Here is an 18444-nt window from a genome sequence, read left to right as displayed (position 1 = left end):
TGGAGTTTAGGCACTGACAGCTTGGGGACCGGTGGGGGCATAGGGCACAGCCAACATCAAAGCCTCCCATCCCCGGGCACTTCTTACCCTTCTCAGCCACATTCCCCTCCGCAGCCGTCACTCCCTGGTGCATTTTGTGCTTATGCCTCTTGCCCGGCGAGGCAGGTGCAGCAGAGAGGAGCCTGTGGCTGTGCCCGGCTGGGATCATTCTGGGGCTGCCAGGGAGGCGGCCGGCCGGCCCCCCACCCTGCTGTGGACACAGACGCCGTCAGACCACCCTCCAGCCGAGATCTGTGGCAGGGCCTTGGGAGAGTCTCATGCCCCAGGTGGGAACACAGGGCAGTGCTCAGCGGCCCAGGGCTGGCTGCCGGGCCGGATCCTGCCTCCATGTCATTGGTTGAGACTTTGGGCAAATTCCCCAACCCCTCAGAGCCTCAGTTTCCCCCATCTGTGTAATGGGGCTGGTAATACTGACCCCATAGGCACTGAGCCCAGTGCATGGCCAGAGAGAGGGCTCTGGCGAGTTAGCGCGTTGGGTTGTCGAGTCAGGACTGCTGGAGAAAGCCCCTCCGCCCTGCCCTGACTCAAGGGGCCCCAGGACCCTCAGGGCTGGATGGAGCAGGAAAGGCCTGTGCCGAATGCGCCGTGCTCCTCACTCCTCCACCCTCTGCAACAGGCACCGGGCACTCGGGGGAACCAGCACCCGTCCCTGCCCTCGGGGGCGGCCAGTCTGAATGGGGTTCCCAGGGGCCAGGCTCCAGGCAGGGCCGGCCCGGGACACGTTCAGAGAACCGAGGGGACCTGGCCACATCGGGACAAGAGGAGCCTCACAGAGCAGGCGGCACTGAAAGGCTGGATCTTGTCCCACCCCCTCTCGTGTTCTGTGCCCTTTCCGGGGTGATACGGTGGCTCCAGTTCTCGGCAGGGCACACCCCACAGGCCAGTCTTTGAAAGTGCTCCGGCCCGTGAGGCGCAGCCCGGGAAGCCTGGACTGGAAGCCGCCCGGCTTCGTGCCAGGTCACGGGAGCCCACCCACGCCGCGGGGGACCTGCCCTTCTCACGGCGGGAGGCCCGTCTGGCCCCCACCCTCCACACACTGGCGCCTTCCACGTGCCAAGCACGGGTGGCATCTGGGTCACACAGATGCAGGAAGAAAGGGAGATGGGCACTTCCGTAAGTCGTCAGCTCCATAGCTGCCACAGGGCTGCACCAAAGCCTGTGCAGGGGACAGAGGGACACACAGAGAGGTGGCCCCGCCCTCCCCTCCCCCCCAATCTTAAGTCTCCTTCCCAGGCTCGGGGCGGGGGTTCCAGGCACAGGGAACGGTAGACCAGAGCCCGGAGGCCTGGCGGGAGGGGCCGGGAGGAGGGCAGTGCGCCCTGCGGGCCACCCCAGTGCAGGTGCCACTCAGCAGGCTCAGATCCTTCTACAAACAGCACTGTGCCTCTAGGAGAAAGAGATTAGCCGGTTCTGCTGGGGAGCTTTAGACTTTCAGAGTCAACAAAGGATAAATTAATTCGTCCCTCCGCTCTGCCAGAGAACGCCTGTGAGGCTGTGAACAAAACAGCGGCGGGATCCCGAGTGTGAGCCTGGGGACAGGCCCACCCACCCCTTGTGACCTGCACTGGGCCAGCCGGGGCTTCCGTCCACCTCCTCTCACGCCGTCCCCAAGCCCTCCCTGAATTGGGGTCGGCAGGGAGGGGGGAAGCCAGGATGATCTCGGGTGTGTGTCATGGGTCAACTTGGGCACAAGTGGAAAACTACAGAGAGACACCGAGGCGGCGGGTGGGTCTGGAGAGGACCCGAAGGGCCACAGGGCAGGACCAGTGTGGCCCGACACACAGACACTCCGCCAGACCCTCCTGGGGCAGGGTGTGGGCAGCCCGTGCAGGGCTCCCAGCTCTTCCAGCCGAGCCCGGCAGGCACAAGGGCCAGGGGGAGAGGAGGTGGGAACAGGCTGTGACTCCCTGAAGGTCTCCAGGGTCTTCTCCCTACCCATCTGTGGAGCCTTCTAGAAGCTGTCAGTCCTTGTGCTCCTCTGTTGCTCAGACTGAGCTGGGGCTGTCACCTCCTTCCTTCCAGGGAGCAATCAGGGCATGGCCTTATTGGAGTGCCCGTTGGACAGGCGGGACTGCCCAGGCCTAAGCAAGCAGCTGTCCCCTAGAAACCTGTGCTCAGCGCCTGCCCGGCGGCCAGCCTGCCCCACACCCAGCAGCCAGGGAACCCCTCCTCCTCCTCTCCCACAGCCCCCGAAGGCAATCGGGCACACCTCCCTGAGGACTCCGCAGGTGCTGAGTTCTGCACCCACGCTGGTGGGCAGAGGGTGGGCACAGACCCTGCCAACGCCCGCAGCAGGAGGGGCACGAGCAGGTGGCACCCTCACGCCCTTTCATAAAAGAGTCTGTTCAGCCCGTCTTTCCCCAGATGGCAGGTTCTGGGAGGACGGAGGGCAGGGCTCAAGGATTCCCTGCTGTCTGGCTCTGCCACTGCCCATGACGCCGAAGGTCCCTTCCCCTTCCCCTTCCCCTTCCCCTTCTGCCGGGGGGCAGGGCATGGGGAGCACTGAGGCCTCCTGCCCCAGCCTGTGGGAGCCGGGCCTCCTTCTCCACCAGCACCCATGGTCTTTTAGGGAACCACAAGCATGTTTTAATTTTAATTTCTTTTAAAATCAGAAGAAGAAATGAGTCTAATGCTGAGTCCGTAATGAACCCAGACTGGGTTCTATCGGTCTTGACACCAACACTGTCATAACATACAGGCGCTCGCACGGTTCAATGGAGGGAGGGGCCCAGGAAGGCAAAGGTGCCCAAGGCCCATGAAGTCCGAATTCGGCCCTGTCTACAAGGCCAGAACCTTCCAGAATCCATTCCACGTAGACTCCACAGGGGTTTCTAGGTGTCACACTGCCAAGGGACAGAGGCATGAAATAAGGAACATCTCAGCCTTGGGGGCAGTGGAGCTGTGCAGGAAAGGATGTGTAGGGGAGAGAAGAGAGAAGGTGCTGGAAGGCCTGGGGACAGCTCTTCCCGGCCCACTGTCCCCCACACCCCGGGCTCCAAATCTTGCCGGATCCTGAGCTGAGGGTCGGTCTGGCAACATTTTAATTTCAGCCCCTACCGAAATGTCCTCTCCTGAAGAGGGAAGAGAATGTATTCTGAGGTTTTATTCTTTTGTTTTTAACCTCAAGTCTCCCTTTCTGACCTCTCCCTTGGTGGCTCATCTTCCACTGATGTTACCGGTCCCTGAGCCCCGGATGCTCAGCGCGTCTCCTTCCCCAGAGCCCCTCCCTGCGGGCCAGGGACGCCCTGGCTCTCCTGCATCCTGGGCGCAGGGCTGTGCCCCGGGGCCTTGGCAGGTCTAGAATCCTGCCGAAACCCTCCTATCCGCAGAGCTTGGGCAAATGTGCAAGTGACCTAACCACCCGGGCCATGGCACCGGATAAACCCCCATGAGACGGCCCATTTTCTCCCATGCCACGTGACCAGGGACAGCAACAGTGAGACCCAGCCTCCATGGAGGCTTAGGGAGGCCACGCCCAGCCCCCTGCCAGTCCTGCCTGCCCCCGCCTCTCTGGGCTGGAAGAGCCTGCACTAGTTCATTCCAAGCTTCTCTTCCAGCTTTAGCAGCTTATGGTTTTATTCTACAATCAGAAGGATAAGCCTGTTGACTGGGGGAAAACCCAAACCAAAACACACACATACACCACACGAAGAAAGAAATGATGATTCCAGATTAACCAGTTTTTTGCAAAAGTCAAAGGCTTTGCAATGCCAGGATTCTGGAGCACATTTCCTGCATCAGTCAGGGTTCTCCAGAGATGCAAAGACAGAAAGAGCGAGAACGAGAGTGAGAGAGAGAGAGAGAGAGAGAGAGAGAGAGAGAGAGAGAGAGAGAGAGAGAAGGAATTGGCTCATGTCATCATGCCTTTATGGAAGCTAAGTCCCAAGATCTGCGCTCGGCAAGCCGCAGACCCCGCACGGCTGATGGTCAGTTCTGGCCTCAGGCTCAAGACTCAGGAAGAGTCAATGTCAAGTCCCAAGGCAGGAGAAAGCCAGGGTCCCAGTTCGGAGGCCTCCAGGCAGCACTGTCTCACTTGGAGGAGGGTGACCCTTTCCTTCTGCTCAGGCCTTCAAGTGACTGAAAAAGGCCCACCCACATCAGGAACAAACAATCCACTGATTTAAATGTTAAACTCATCCAAAAACCCCCCTCACTGAAACTCCCAGAATAACGTGTGACCAAATACGTGGGAACCGTGTGGCCCATCAAGTTGACGCGTGAAATTAACCAGGTGAGATGTCGGTAGGCGCGAGGGCTGCAGCATTTCCCCCTGTGGCTTTGGCTCCACGAGCAGAGCTGAAGGGAGCAAAGACTGCCACTGCCCGGAGCTCCAAGAGCGCGGCCTGGTTACAGGTGGCCCCAGGTGGCGCCGGGGAGGAATGCCTCTGGGGCAGGGCCAGGACCAGCTCCAGCAGGCTCGCCCTGGTTGCTGTTGCGTGGCTTCGCTCTCTGGGTGCAGCGCCAGGAGGCCACCAGGTCTCGGGCGTGGACGTGCCTTGCAAAGGGGAGGGGCAGAGCTTGGCAGCCAGACGGTGGCTCTGAGGTCCCCTTGGGACTGAACGTGCACTCAGCAGAACACAGAGGGCCCCTCTCCTCTCTGTGGCCCCGTTGTGCTCGTCAGGAGCTGAGCCGGGCCTCTCGCCCTCTCGGGTTCGCAGAAAGCCCGGAGCAAGCAGGCGGCAGGTTCTTCCCTCCTCCGTGTCTCTAACCTGCACACGGAGTGGCTGGGCCCGCGCACAGAGACTTGGGAAGGGCTCATGACTGTCTCCATGTCACTGTCAAAACTGGGTCCCAGTGCCCAGTTCTTAAGCCCAAAGGCAAGGTCAGGGTGGCAGAGCTGCTGGCATCTGGAGGCGGCACGGGCCAGGGCAGTGCACTGCAGGGCCGAGCTCCAGCCAGGGCAGCCTCAGATTCTCTCCTGGGGACCGAGTGAGGTGAGGAACCTCAGGGACCCCCGCGTCCCCCTGCCCCAGCCAGCTTGGGCTGCTTTGCTGCCCCTGGCACGGCCACAACACAGGCCGGGTCACATGCCAGCTGCTGCAGGCCACGTCCCAAGAATGCACTGCCTGTGCCACAGGTCACCACAGCCCTGTGATTTGGACAGAAGATGACCTGAGTTCCCAAGTAAAGAACCAGTGTGACCTTCCTTCGAGACAAACTCACCCTTCCAAACCCCTCAACTGAAAACAAAAAACAATAATAAAAACCTTTTTATTGTAAAACAAAATGCGGCTCTAGAAAGTGCATGAGTTGAGCAGGCGATTCCGTGAGCTAGAACCGCCCAGGCCACACTCACACCAGGGCCTGCCCCAAACTTAGTTTCTCTGTTGTAAGGAGAAAGGAATTCAATTCGGGGAGCGGTTCCTGTACGGTGCACGGCGACGCAGGCCTCGGTCTCTGCCTTCGCCGCGATCCGGCAGCCGGACCCGCGCAGGCCGGCAGGACTGTGGCTGTCGGGGAGGCCCGGATCACCTGCTGCCTCTGTGAGCTCAGCAGCCAAGGATGCGGAATACCCGCATCTACTCACTCACTGCGGTTGCAAATGCAAAGTGATGTCAGTTGGTCATTTCTTTTATATGTCTTCGTTGGAATACTTTGCTATGTACTTCTCTTCATCTACTGTGCATTTAGGAAAGGCAGGGATAAATGCTTGCTTCTTTTCTCAGTTTTCAAAATAATTGGTTCCTTATCCTCTAAAATTACTCTTTACCAAAATTATGAGCTCATGAATTTTTTTTTTTTTTTGAGACAGAGTATCACTCTCTTGCCTGGACTAGAGTGCCATGGCGTCAGCCTAGCTCACAGCAACCTCAAACTCCTGGGCTCAAGCTATCCTCCTGCCTCAGCCTCCCGAGTAGCTGGGATTACAGGCGTGTGCCACAGTGCCCAGCTAATTTTTTTTTAAATTTTTTACTTTATTTATTTATTTATTTACACACAAGGGGGCAACTATAAGTTCATCTATTTTTTTGTTGTTTGGCTAATTTCTATTTTATAGTAGAGACAGGGTCTCGCTCTTGCTCAGGCTGGTCTCGAACTCCTGACCTCGAGCGATTCTCCCGCCTCAGCCTCCCAGAGTGCCTGGATTACAGGCGTGAGCCACCGCACCTGGCGAGCTCATGAATGTTAACGTTCAGTGGGCCCCAGTGTACTGCAGTTATTACTACTGACGTTTGATGTGCCCCGTTCCCGGCCAGTGGAAGCTCCTCAAGTTAGCTCTTGAGTCCATGTGACAGGACCCTCGAGTCTTTGATGGCTTCTTCCCACGAGCGGAAGCTTCCAGAGGCCCTCAGCAGGGGCAGGCGCCGGCGCCAGGCTCCCTGTGCAGCCTGCAGAATGTACAGCCAATGAACCTCAGCCTCCGGTGTTTCTATACAGCAGCATAAGCGGACTAAAAGATATGAATATACTTAGAAACACACATGCATTTTGAAAGATAAAAGTACCTCGCGAGTTCACATTAACCTTCCCGCTCAAATCTGAGACCACAGAGCCTTCGTTTTCCACTCTCCCCTACGGCACCTTCCACAGGAGCCTGGAGTTAGGAGAGTACCCGGCTCCTCCCTCGTTCCCATCCCAGGCCCCCGCGCCCACACTCCCAGAGCCACAAGTCAATGCTGCCACTAATGCAAGTCCTGCAACCCAACATGCCCCCGCCACTCTCCTCCCATTTAAAAAAACAGACGTGCGTGCTCTCAGTTGGCAGGGCGCAGAGTCAACATGCCTGCCCCTCTCCCGCCAGTCTGGGCTCCACAGACAGCGCCAGGCCCCTGCCCGCCGCCTGCGTGCAGTCGCGCACTCCGGACTGCGGGCGCGGCTCCCCCCAGCTGTCGCTCCCGCCCCAGCAGCTCCGCCAGTGCCCTTCACACTGCAAAGCCAGGTTTGCTTACTCTCTCCTTGAGTGATCTTAACGATTGCATTTTCTTCTGGCACAGAGCTTAGTCCTTGAAAAGCCTGACTGCCCTCCCTGGATGCCCAGGATTTTTCTTTTTCCTATTATTGTCCCTGGAGTGGGCCGTTCCCAGGTCCCGGCTCTGCCAGCCTTGTCAAGGGGCCAGCCTGCTGGGCGTGCCTTCCGCAGCCCACCCTGTACGTCTCCTGCGCCCTTTCTTCCTCTCTGACTTACAAAATCATCCTGTCTTCTCGCTGGGCAGCGTCTGTTGTATTTTCCACCTCGTGTTCCTCCTAATTTAGTCTCAAATTTCTGAAATGATTTTTTCATTTATCGCTAATTCTCTCCTGGGTTCTGCAACCTCACTTCTGAGTTTTTCTAACATTGACTTATGAAGTTCATTTTTTAAAATCTTCAAGCTTTGGTTCCCAGCGTGTTGCAGGCGCCGCCTGGCGTCCGTGGTCCGCGGGTCTCATTCCGCTGCTGCTTCCCAGCTTTGGATGCAGCTGAGTGTGATACTTTTCTGGGCTCATTCTTACATAAAGGTGCTTCATAAGCCTCCAGAATGCAGTGGGCTTCAGGAAGGAATCTCTAGTGCTGCAGAGCTCCCTCTTCTGTCTGGTGGAGAGTTTAACCACGTGTCCTCTGCTTTCAGAGCCGCCTGCCCCTCCCAGCCTGGACTCTGTCCCCATCCTGCTTAATTTTTATTCCACTCCAAGTCGTTTCTCCTCAGTGCAGGGTCCTTTCTTAGAAGGGAGCCCGGGCAGGGCAGTTTAGGGAGTCCAGAGGGGCCAGTCTGCTTCCCCCGCCGGGGCCTCTCTGGCGGGAGCCCTGCCTGTCACTGCTGCTCACTCACTGGCCCTCGTACCCCCCAGGGTTCTCCTGCTCCCATCCCTGAGACATCTGTGTAACCTCTGCTTTCTCCCCCAAAGCACCAGTAACCTGGTGGTCAGCTAGGTCTTGTGACCACTGGTGGTCTGTCCCGACACGCCCCCAATTGGGGGTTTACGGGGATGCCTTATTACCTAGCGTGCTGTAAATGATGTTCACAGGGTTTCCTGTGGCAAAACACAACCAACATTGACAATGTCATGTTTTGAAGTGTGCAATTCAGTTGTCCACCAGTTCAAGGTTTTGCAATCTAGTTGTTTTGGGGATGCCACTACCATCTTCCCAGAACCCCCTGCTTTGCAAAGCCCTAACTTCTCAAGCAAAACTGATCCAATTGGTGTGTTTTGTGATGCTGATGAGCATGCCCCCCATGGCTCAGGAACTGGAAGGCACCCTGCGGGCTTGGCTCTATCAAAGTTCCACAGAGATCTGTTATTAAAGGAAACATGATATATTTAAAGATAAACACGTATGAACAGCTTGGTGGCCCAATATAAAAACACGATGACTGCTGTTCAGGATGTTCCACTTCAGCGTGGCACTTCCTGAGGACAACGGGAGATGAGCTGCGGGTAAAGATGCCCCTGACCTTGCTCACTTCCACACTGCCACCAGCTTCCACCTTGAGAATCAACCGCCAGGCCGAAGGTGGGAGGGCAGGTCCAAGTCAACGAGCAGCACAGGCACATGGCGCCCAGGAGGAATCCACGTGAAAAGTCTCTCCTTCCGTCAACAGAGGTTGGCTCACAGTCATGACTTCGGTGCAGCTGCGGTTAGGAAGTCACCTGTCTTGACTGCCTGTGGCCATACTCATAGCCCAGGCCACCCCAGAGACGTGTGGGGCGCCTTCAGGCATCCCCCACTTCCCACCCCGGCCCCACCAGACCCCTCAGCTGTGTCCCACCAATACAGACCCTGGCTAGGAAAGCAAATGACCTCCAAGTTCCTGAGGGAGGCGGCTCCGGCCTCTGCACCCTGGCAAGCTGACCACAAGCTGCTTCCTGGCCTGCCGCGTCCTCGGGCCCTGCTGCCCCTGCAGACCCACCTGCTGAGCCGAGGTAAGGGGACCCAGGATTCTGAAGGCTCACACCTGCCCCTTCTATTTTCTTTAAAGGAGGCTCCTGTTTAAAGCAATCCTTTTTATTACTAAAGAAGCGTCACATCAGGTATCATAACAATAGTCATGTTTGATCTGGCTGAGTTTAAGAAAAGATATGTCGTATCTTTTTAGAGAAGCAAGGGGATTGCAAACACTGGGTTTCACTTCTGCATCAGCAAATTTACAGGCAGTTGGGACCTGCCTGCAGGATGGTCTGTGAAACACAGTCCTGCACAAGCTCAGCACTCTTCTCGAACTTCTAGAATACCAGGACTCTGGCTTCCGAAGCTCTCTTCTTTCTTCAATCTCTGAAGTCCCCTAGGAATTTCAAACTTCCAAGGGAGACTCCCATTTCACAACAAGAAAAAGACCCTTTTTTTTCTTTAAACAGTTCACATTTATTATAGATAACAATAAAAAAATCTTTTAAAGACTATCAGTATTGTATTACCAAGAGTGAGGTAATATGTTTACAAAACATTTACAGAATTTGATATGCAAATAATGAATTTTGGAAGGAAAGTGAATTAAGACACTAGTAATAGAGGGAAAACTAAAGAATCATTAGTACTGAAAAAAAGGGAAATGACAGCAGCATTGTAAAAGAGTGGCAAGGTACTAAAAGTAGAGAGACGTAACACAAACCGCATACTCAAACCATAGATGCCCCGTAATTTCCTTACAAGGAGAATGAGGTGGTCATTACCCAAGAGTAAACCCTGTGAGCGTTTGTGCAGCTGTGTGCTTTGAACTCTTAAAGATGCATTGGACGCTATGGGCTAAAACAGTGCCACTCCTGAGTCAACTTAAAAGAACAGATCTTCAGCCTGGGGGTGGGGGGATTGCTGCAATTCAAATAGTTCTATAAACATCTCTGGGCACATGAGGACTGTTGAGTGGAGCGTTTTCTTGGCAGCTGTCAGCAAAATCGCCATCTGAGACACAGAGAAAGAGAGAAGAAAGAGAAAGCAGGGGACCATCTTCAGGTCCTTATAATTTGGAAACAGGAAGCACAAGTGGCATCAGCACAGAGGCACTGACTAACCCTGCCGAGATTTCGGGCGACGGGCTGCAGGTGTCAATGAGGAGCCCACCCTCTAAAAGGAAAGGCATGGCTGTGGTCCAGGAAGGCTGGCAATCCCAGGAGAGGCCCAGGAACGTCTTCAGTGTGCAGGCAGCCATGAGGGCTCACCTGATAGGTGAGGGGCTTCTTGGTCTCGCCCCAGCCCTCCCAACCCCCCCCCCACGGGGCCCACGGCCTCCACGCAGCCCTGTGGTCACACAGCACCCACCTAGCACCTTCAGAGTGGAGCTAAGACAACGGAATCTAGCATGCATGTGCCTACCACGCACACAGATGATGGCTGTGTACATTTTCACACATATCTTTAAAAGCACAGCCTCTGCCACGCACAAAAACACACATCACATGTCTTTATCATGGAGGCTACCCCTATGCATAGGCCTATGTCCCTATGCAACCCCTATGCATAGCAACCCCTATGCATAGGGGTTGCATAGGGACATAGGCTACCCCTATGTCCCTATGCAACTTCTGGACAGATTTATAAATAACCTGCTTTTCACATAAAAAGCTGGGGGGAAAAATGAGGGTCTATAAAGATAGAGTAGCTTTGTCATCAGGAATCGAAACATAAATGTAAAAGGGAAAACTAACCCCACACTCTGATTTGCTTCTATGAAGAATCCTTTGTGACTTGACCTAAGTTTCTATCTGCCCCCTCCCCACGAGCACCCACTGCCATGCGTGTGCACACACGAACAAGCACACGCTTACTCACACGCACACACACAGGCCCACAATTTCCATATACAAAGCAGCAGGGCTCCTATGAGCCACAGGCCGCCTGAGTGGCAAGGTGGACGTATGCTGGTTATCTAGAACCAGCACTGCAGAGTGTTGACATGGCAAGTGTGACTTACTCTGTTTCCAAAATACCCTTCCAGCGACTGGAAGGGCCACCTGTGCTGAGGGCAGAAAGCCACTGGAGAGCACAGAGGAGATGATCGACAGTGCGTTCGAAACAGGCTACAGTTAAGAGCGACACAGAAGAAAAAGGGGAAGGAATCCCCTACACAAGTTAACACAGAAAAATCCTGCTCTGAAAAATGTCAGAGATTTGAAAAGGAGGAAAGAGAAAGTAATGTTTAATGATGGCGGCATTTTCCTGGAGTCTCGGGGAGTCCTTCCTGAACCCCCAGCGCCCACTCTCAGAACAGTGAGGGACGGGGCCGTGGGGCTGGGTGCTCCGCAGGCTGCCTCTGAACTCTCAGAGGAGGGACCTCGAGGGCTGTCACTAAATTCACAGACCCTCTTGACTAACGGCATGGAGACGTGAGGACTACGATGCAGGTTAGGGGAAACAGGTTGGCAGCTTCTGCTCCGTGGGAGGAGTGGGACTCAGCTCTGGAGGATGTAACAGGAATTCACCCACTAATGGACAATGCAGAGTTTGTTGGAAAAATTTTTTGCATCAATATTTGAGATAAAGTCAATCTCTTAATTGGTATATAAACTACTTTGCTTTCAAGAGAGCCCTTGTGCTCTGGTTTGATTTTGTGCACACTGTATACAAAATCTATGGCTATTGAGTTAAAGTTAGGGTTAGATTAAAACTACCTGTCAAGATAGCTTTGGGATCAAATGACTACATTAACCATCTGTAGAGCTATCTGCTATCTAGAGGTGAGGAGTCTGCACAATGTCGCCGCTGGGCGGGCCGGCGGAGCGTGGCTGGCTGTCCAAGCAGGTGTGGCCATCCCCTCCGCACACTAGGCACAGGCGTCGCGGCACTACCTGGAAATCATGGAGCTGGAGTGGGACTGGCTGGAGGAGGTGGTGGCAGCACTCAGCTGGGAGAACCCACTGTGGCTGGACTCCAGGCTGGTCATTGAACCTCTGCAAACAGCACAGGGAGGGACAAGGCGTGAGGACCCACCACTAAGTCGCCCACCTGCCCACACTGCCTTCTGGACTTCCCAGCCCACCCTGCTCTCTGCCCACTCCTCTCTGTCCCCTGCAGCACCTAGAAAGTGGAGGTGGGTTGTAAGTGTCCCACCTGGGGAGTGGCTTACCATGGCCTGCGCGTGGACATCGCAAAGCAGAAGCAAAGTCTGCCCCACCTCCCTGACGCTCTCCCGCTGCACAAGTGCAAGGAGTCCCAGCACCAACAGAGGACCCCAAAGCTACTCCCCGAGTATCCCTAGGATCTGCCATCACTGTTGACCCTATACATGGCACAGAACTGCAGCCTCCTTCTGACCGCACTTAGTTCTTGCAGCAGCAGCAGCTGCGGCCAGGGAGCCATACCTGAAATCCTCAGAGCCAATCACTTCGGTGTAGTACATCACTTTACACTTGTGAGAGGAGACCTGCAGGGAGGCCAGCACGTCGTCCACCCGGGGCAGGTTGGTCGCGGCACACGCAGGCATGCTATGGAATTTCCACTGCAGAATGTAGAAGCCCGGCCACCTGGTCACGTGTGAGCCCTAAAACAAGTAAGGCAGTGGCAGCTGAGGAGGACTTCCTTCCTCCTAGGGATCATGACCCTAAAATGGTCTGACCACTGCCAAGGGCAGGTGTCTCTGAGTCTCATTATTTGACAGTAATTATGTGTCCATCTCAATGGGAACAAGGACCTGCTATCTCGGTTCACTATCAGGTATTCAACAATGTCCTTCCACCTATTGAACTGTGGCAAGGCTCTGCCTGTGCTGGGAAGGCCAAGGGACAGATGCTGTGTCTGCCGCCCTGGTGAGGCCACACCCCCATGGAGAGGAAGGTGCAAGGAGGTGCATGGCGGGTGGCAGAGCTCTGGAGGGGCCCTCCGCTTGGGCTGGGGGCTCAGCAGAGGCCCTCTGGGCCAGGCAGTTCTTTCCCTGAGGTGCTTCCAATCATCTACCGGCATATTCTGGGCTCAAAAGATGTCAATCTATAGTCAATCTATGAAAATTACTTTCTCCATTAATTCTGGATTTAAAAACTGTAATAATACAGCTTAAAATGTTCATTATTTTAAAAATTGGATAAAACATTCTCTTTTAATCTACATCTAAGACCACTGAAACACTGACAGGCTTATCCCGAAAACTGTAAAGGCAGCAAAATTATGCATCTATTATGAAGGCCAAAAACACCCAGAGAACTACCATTTGAGCACAGGCACTCAAAATAACTGGCCAAAATGTTAAAAATGAACTGACAGCATTTTTAAACAAATTAGAATGTTTGGTAATGAGAGTTAATAGTTCTCTAAGTACTTGTTCCTCTCACTTCTATTTAGTGTGATTTTCCTTTGAAAAAGACAAACACAACACGATCAAATTATGTCTCAGTGGAGCCTTCTGAAACCCAGCTGTCTATGTGCAAATAATGCTCTTTCCTTCCTGTCACATGTTGCTTTTGAGAAAATTCATGTGCTTTTAGATACAAGTCCTGGATTCTGTCCAAAACTGCTGCTTAGGCTTGAGCTCTTTTTCTTCTAAGACTCACTGGGCTTCCGGAGCCATTCTGGCTGTCAAGAAGCAAAACTACAACTGGCCACACCTAAGGGCTCTCCACAGATGGATGGCACCTCGAGAAGCCACACAGCTTCTTGAGGGAACAAAGTGAAACACTCTTCTCAAGCCAGTTGCCCACCGCAGAGAAGGTCAGAGGCGTGGTGTTACCTGCACGCTTTCTCCTTCTTTGCAGATGAGAGGCGACTCCACCATGCTGTAGTCACGGCCCAGCTGCCAGACTTTGTCTATGAGCTGCACGTTGTTCCCGCCTGGAGAAGTGATGCTGTGGGCCCCCAGGGAGTCCTTTTTGGGTGGCTGTGGTGATCTCTTGGAGTGATAGATGTTAAAGACAATGTCCCCTTTGCACACGTCAAAATCCCAAGTGATCACCGAAGAGGCATCCACAATCTGAATGAGGATCTGGAAAGAGAGACTGCATCAGACAACTGAGATCCACGAGCATGAGCCCCACCCCGATGCTGTGACAACATCGTCCCCTCCAGGGGCCTCTCAGTCCAGATGTGTATGAGCGGTGTGTGTGTGTGTGTGTGTGTGTGTGTGTGTGTGTGTGTGTGTGTCTGTGTGGACTGATCCCTGTGGGCAGGTCTCTTTTCACAGAGTCACTGGACCATGACCACCCAGCCTTCCCACTCACTCTTTTCATTCTTTCGGCCAGTGGTTCCTGCTACCTGTGTCATGTACCAAGTTCTGTGCTGTGCTCTGTACCCACAGGCCAGACATTTCTAGCACACGACCTTCAGACAGCATTGCAAGAGACTGGGTCTTAATAACACAGCACAGGAGCACTGTGGGGTTGCACGTACGGGTTCAGTGCCCTGCTCGCAGCTGCAAAGCACCAGAAGGCCCTGGAGAAGGTGGAAGCTCCATAAACAGCAGGCAGAGGAACCACAGGGCAGTGTCCTGCGCCAGGGGTGAGGCAGGAGCCAGGCGTGGGCCTGCCAGAGTGAGGCTGCTTGGACATGGTGGGGGCAGGGCTGGGAAATGCCCCAGCTGTGGAGTGCCAATCTAAAACCTGAACTTACGCTGCGCTGACAGAAGCTTCCCAGCAGGGAATGATCAAAGTTAATAGTTTCAAAAGATTAGTGTGGGCAGGATGTGAGGATAAAAGGCAGCTGCACGGAGTTCCGTAGTCACTGAAACCTCCCACCAAGGAAGCAGAGGAGCAGGCCCTGCCCCTCGCCCCCGCAGCTGCCTGTCAGCCTCTGCGGGCATCCACTGTGCCCTCTGCACTCGCTGCTCTGCACGCCGGACGCCTTCCCCAACCCTACCACTGCCACTTCTCACTACTAAAATGCCACTTCCGAACGTCCTTAAATAGATTCAAGAACAGGTGGCACGACATGGCACAGCACTATCTCCAGCAAAGTGGCTCCCCAGGGAAGATCCATCCTGAGACCTTGTCCCCCATTCTGACAGGCACTTCCTGCATTCACAGCGGGGACATTTAATTCAGCCTTCATTTTAGGTGTATTACTTCCTTGCATCTGTACTTTGAATAATCCCCAAAGCAGAATGAAAGTTTTTACCATTTGTACATTTACAGATGCTCTGTGACACAAAGGAAACATGCAGAGCCCCTAAGTTTTGAAACATGGACAAGACTGACAGTTACCTCGTACGCAACAAGCAAGGACTCTGCCTTGTCGAGCCTGCCCTCCAAGTGAGAAATTAATACACATAATCCTTGAGACAGTTATAAACTTTGAGATTCCCCCTGTAGAACTGATTAGTAAGGCAGGCTCCGCTTGTCTCTGCTTGTTCAAATCATGGCAACAGTATTCCCTTGTCCACTTGCCCCACAAGTGTCAGGTTGGCCATAGGAAAGTACCGACTGCAGCAATAATGCCCTGAGCCGGTGCTACCAGGGCAGAAGGCAGGAAGGGGTCAGCTCCTGGCTACCACTAGCGGCCAAGCCAGCACCGCAGTCTCACTCAACACCTGCTCTGTACAAAGCGCCACCGTCCTCTCCAACCACTACGAGCCACAAACCTTGCCCTAGAGCTAAGAAGGGCGATTCCACTGTGGGTCCTGCAGCTTAAGGTCATTCATGACGCTACAGCACGACACATGGTGCACAGAAACACAGGAATACTCTTGCTTCTGCACCTCAATGTAATAGCAAGAAGGGAATAGAGACGAGCTGTTTCTCCTTATTCCATAAGACTTACAAAAATCGGCAAATTCCTTAAAAAACATAAATAACCAAAATCCAGTCAAGAAAAAATAGCAAATGAAACTTGTTCTCTATAACCATTAAATAAACTAAATTCGGGAGCTAAATCTTCCTACAAGGAAAGATCTGCTACTCCGTCTCTGTGCTGCGACAGTATAACATGGGGGTCGGGAGGGGGTCGAGAGGTCAGATTCCCTCTCCAGGTCTGAGTGAGCTGACGGGCACAGCTACTTTCTACTCCAAGAGCCCCACCCGCCCACATTGACATGTACTGAAACTCAGTATCAAGTGTCAACAAAAGTCCAAAGACAAAGACCAGAAAGACGAGCTGACTCTTCTACAGGAAGCCTGGCAGGAAGGCCGGCTGCAGAAACTGTGGAGAGGAGCCCGAGGGGCGCGAGTACCTCGTGCGGGGCCCCTTTGAACACGCTCGCTGACTGGTAGATGCTCTCAGTCCAGAGCTTGAGGTCCTCGTTCTCCAGCTCCTCTGCAGTCCTGTACAGAGATTTGGGGACCAGTCCGCCCTCTGGCACTTCACACTGCAAAAGAAAACACAGCAGTGAACGCTGTGCTAACACAAACCGACCCTGGGGAGCCCAGGCGTGCCGGCCAGCACCCACCCAACGTGCCCAACTCCTGGAGTCTGCCTAGAAATGGAAAACACTGGCAAGGTGGTAAAATATTCTGCACTGCTGAGCAATATATTTCCTAAAAACCACTTAAATACATATGCTTTACCTTGAATAAACGGGAACAGTTGAGGCAGATTTCCCACAGAATCCATACTAATAAACATGAGGGACTAGACTCAATTATGAAAGCTGGTTTATATAAGAATTAGAAGTATTTACATCACGCTGTAAAGGAAGATCATTATTTTGAGAAAAAGTTTTATTCTTAACAGCCACGGGCATTATTTTTATGATATGAAATTACAGTCAAGATATATAATCAATGAATACAGTTTTGTGTCTAATCCAAGTCAAACGACTGGTCTATAACACCAGCAAAAAGCTAATAAAGGTGAATTTCTTTTGCACTTGCTTGAATTAGGTAAAGTTGAATTAGAATTTGTATATACCATAAATTTCCTTAAATAACCTTGATATAATGACTTCATACTCAAGTTCATAAAATCCAAGTACTGCCTAAGTTATCGGCCCCGGGAGGCAACTATGTGGAAAATAAACAGTCTTCAGCTTGTAGAGCAGCATGAATGGAAAATGTCACAGCAATGACAAAATGTTAGAAAAATACCAGACTGAATAGTGGTTAAACACCCTCTAGCCACAGGAAGTGGAAGCAAATGGCCTCCTCTTCAACACCCAGCCGGACAGCAGCTCGGGAGAGCTGGGAATCAATTACAAACACCCTCACTTGCGAGTGCGTCACGGGGTCAGCGCGTGACACATGCAGGCACGATGGATGTGAGTCGAGTCTCCTGCTCCAGCTCAACTCTTCTAGTCGTGATTAGAAGGAGCAAAAACTGGGAGTAGTGGCTTCTATAATGATAGCAGTTCATGAGTTTCTATAAACTTGAGCCCGCGGTCTATCTCACGGGCACTGGATAAGTTAGTCCTATAATTTACTTGCTCTTTGCATTGCGCCGTGATTATGCCTGCAATTTCCTCAAAGCAGAACTGATGAGCTGAGAGCTAACCTCGTATGTTTTCTAAATTTCTCTAACCATTCAGAAAGATTCCCCGAAAGCCCAATTCATTAGCTAACTACATGAGTCGAATCCAGTGGGTACACATCTCAAAAAGCTAACTTTGTATGAAGGATGACTGAAGATCCTCTCTGATAAGAACCATGATTCCCTACTGGCTTTAGCTGCCAGCGTGTACCACGGAGCACTTCCTTTGGGCCCCACAGCTTCAGTGTCTTTAACGCCCCCCCCCCCCATGGCTCGGCATGTGCCGTGGCTGTAAGGCCCCAAGGCTCTCCGCTTGTCATAGTGCAGGGTTTGGAAGTGGAGGCCTTTGCCTCCAGCAACTCAGTGTATTAAAAACCCCAAACTTACATGAAAGAGAAACACTTCCCTTAATTTTTTCACTTTAAAAATGTTATTTTGATTTATTTATTGTCAAGGGAGAAATCTTGAGAACTGATTTGATTTTAACTGTATTGTTTTAATGCGCAGCTCCTCTAAAACAGGTAAAAGATCTGACTCACACACAAAGCTATGCAAATAAAGCAAACTGCAATTATATCAGATTCTAAAACAAATTCTCATTTGTATTTAATAATGAAGAAACGTGCATTATCAACACTTATCTAAATGGTTCTCTTTGGTTTAACCCTGGATCAGAGAGATGACAGCCAAGGAAAACAAAACAAAATCCAAACTAAAAGTTCTCACAATTATTTGTGCAAACCGACACCCACATCTCCTATCCTATAAGTAGCCAAAAGTGCAGCTCCACGCTTGATACGTACCATGCACTCTCCACTCAGGAAATCTGGAATAATCTCTTTATCGATGTAATCCAGCAGGCCTCCAGGACCCTGGTAGTCATTTCCTGCATAAATGAGGAATTTCCTTCTGGTGTTGTCATCAATGAATGGACTAACCTAGACGTGTGGAGAAAAGACTATATAGTCATGTTTGCTTTGCTGTCTGATTCTCAAAGATTAAAATTACAATGTGATACTATGAGTAGGATGGCGGCGGGGCGGGGACTTCTAGTTTGATAAACTTTTCTGTAAGGTTTATTCGCACGGCATTGGGACACTCAGAAAAATCTTGCTTTTGTTCCTCTCCTTAAAAATCTGAAATATTTTCTC

General features: G+C 52.5%; 1 protein-coding gene across 5 annotated transcripts in view; it reads right to left on the bottom strand.

The window, feature by feature from the left end:
• Positions 1–9315: 9315 nt before the first annotated feature.
• The window catches only part of SEC14L1 (SEC14 like lipid binding 1), a 51339-nt gene continuing 42210 nt past the window's right edge, over positions 9316–18444 (bottom strand). For all 5 annotated transcript variants that reach the window (XM_012756266.3, XM_075994792.1, XM_012756269.3 and 2 more), the window contains exons 12-17: positions 18097–18231; positions 16062–16196; positions 13632–13883; positions 12274–12452; positions 11761–11862; positions 9316–9877 (exon numbers count right to left, since the gene is read on the bottom strand). In XM_012756266.3, coding sequence (XP_012611720.1) covers positions 9862–9877; positions 11761–11862; positions 12274–12452; positions 13632–13883; positions 16062–16196; positions 18097–18231 — 819 coding nt within the window. In that variant the 3' untranslated portion in view covers positions 9316–9861. The remainder of the gene's footprint in view (positions 9878–11760; positions 11863–12273; positions 12453–13631; positions 13884–16061; positions 16197–18096; positions 18232–18444) is intronic.

This window comes from Microcebus murinus, chromosome 18, assembly GCF_040939455.1.
Source record: "Microcebus murinus isolate Inina chromosome 18, M.murinus_Inina_mat1.0, whole genome shotgun sequence".
Taxonomy (NCBI): domain Eukaryota; kingdom Metazoa; phylum Chordata; class Mammalia; order Primates; family Cheirogaleidae; genus Microcebus; species Microcebus murinus.
This window is presented reverse-complemented; position numbering and strand designations above follow the sequence as displayed.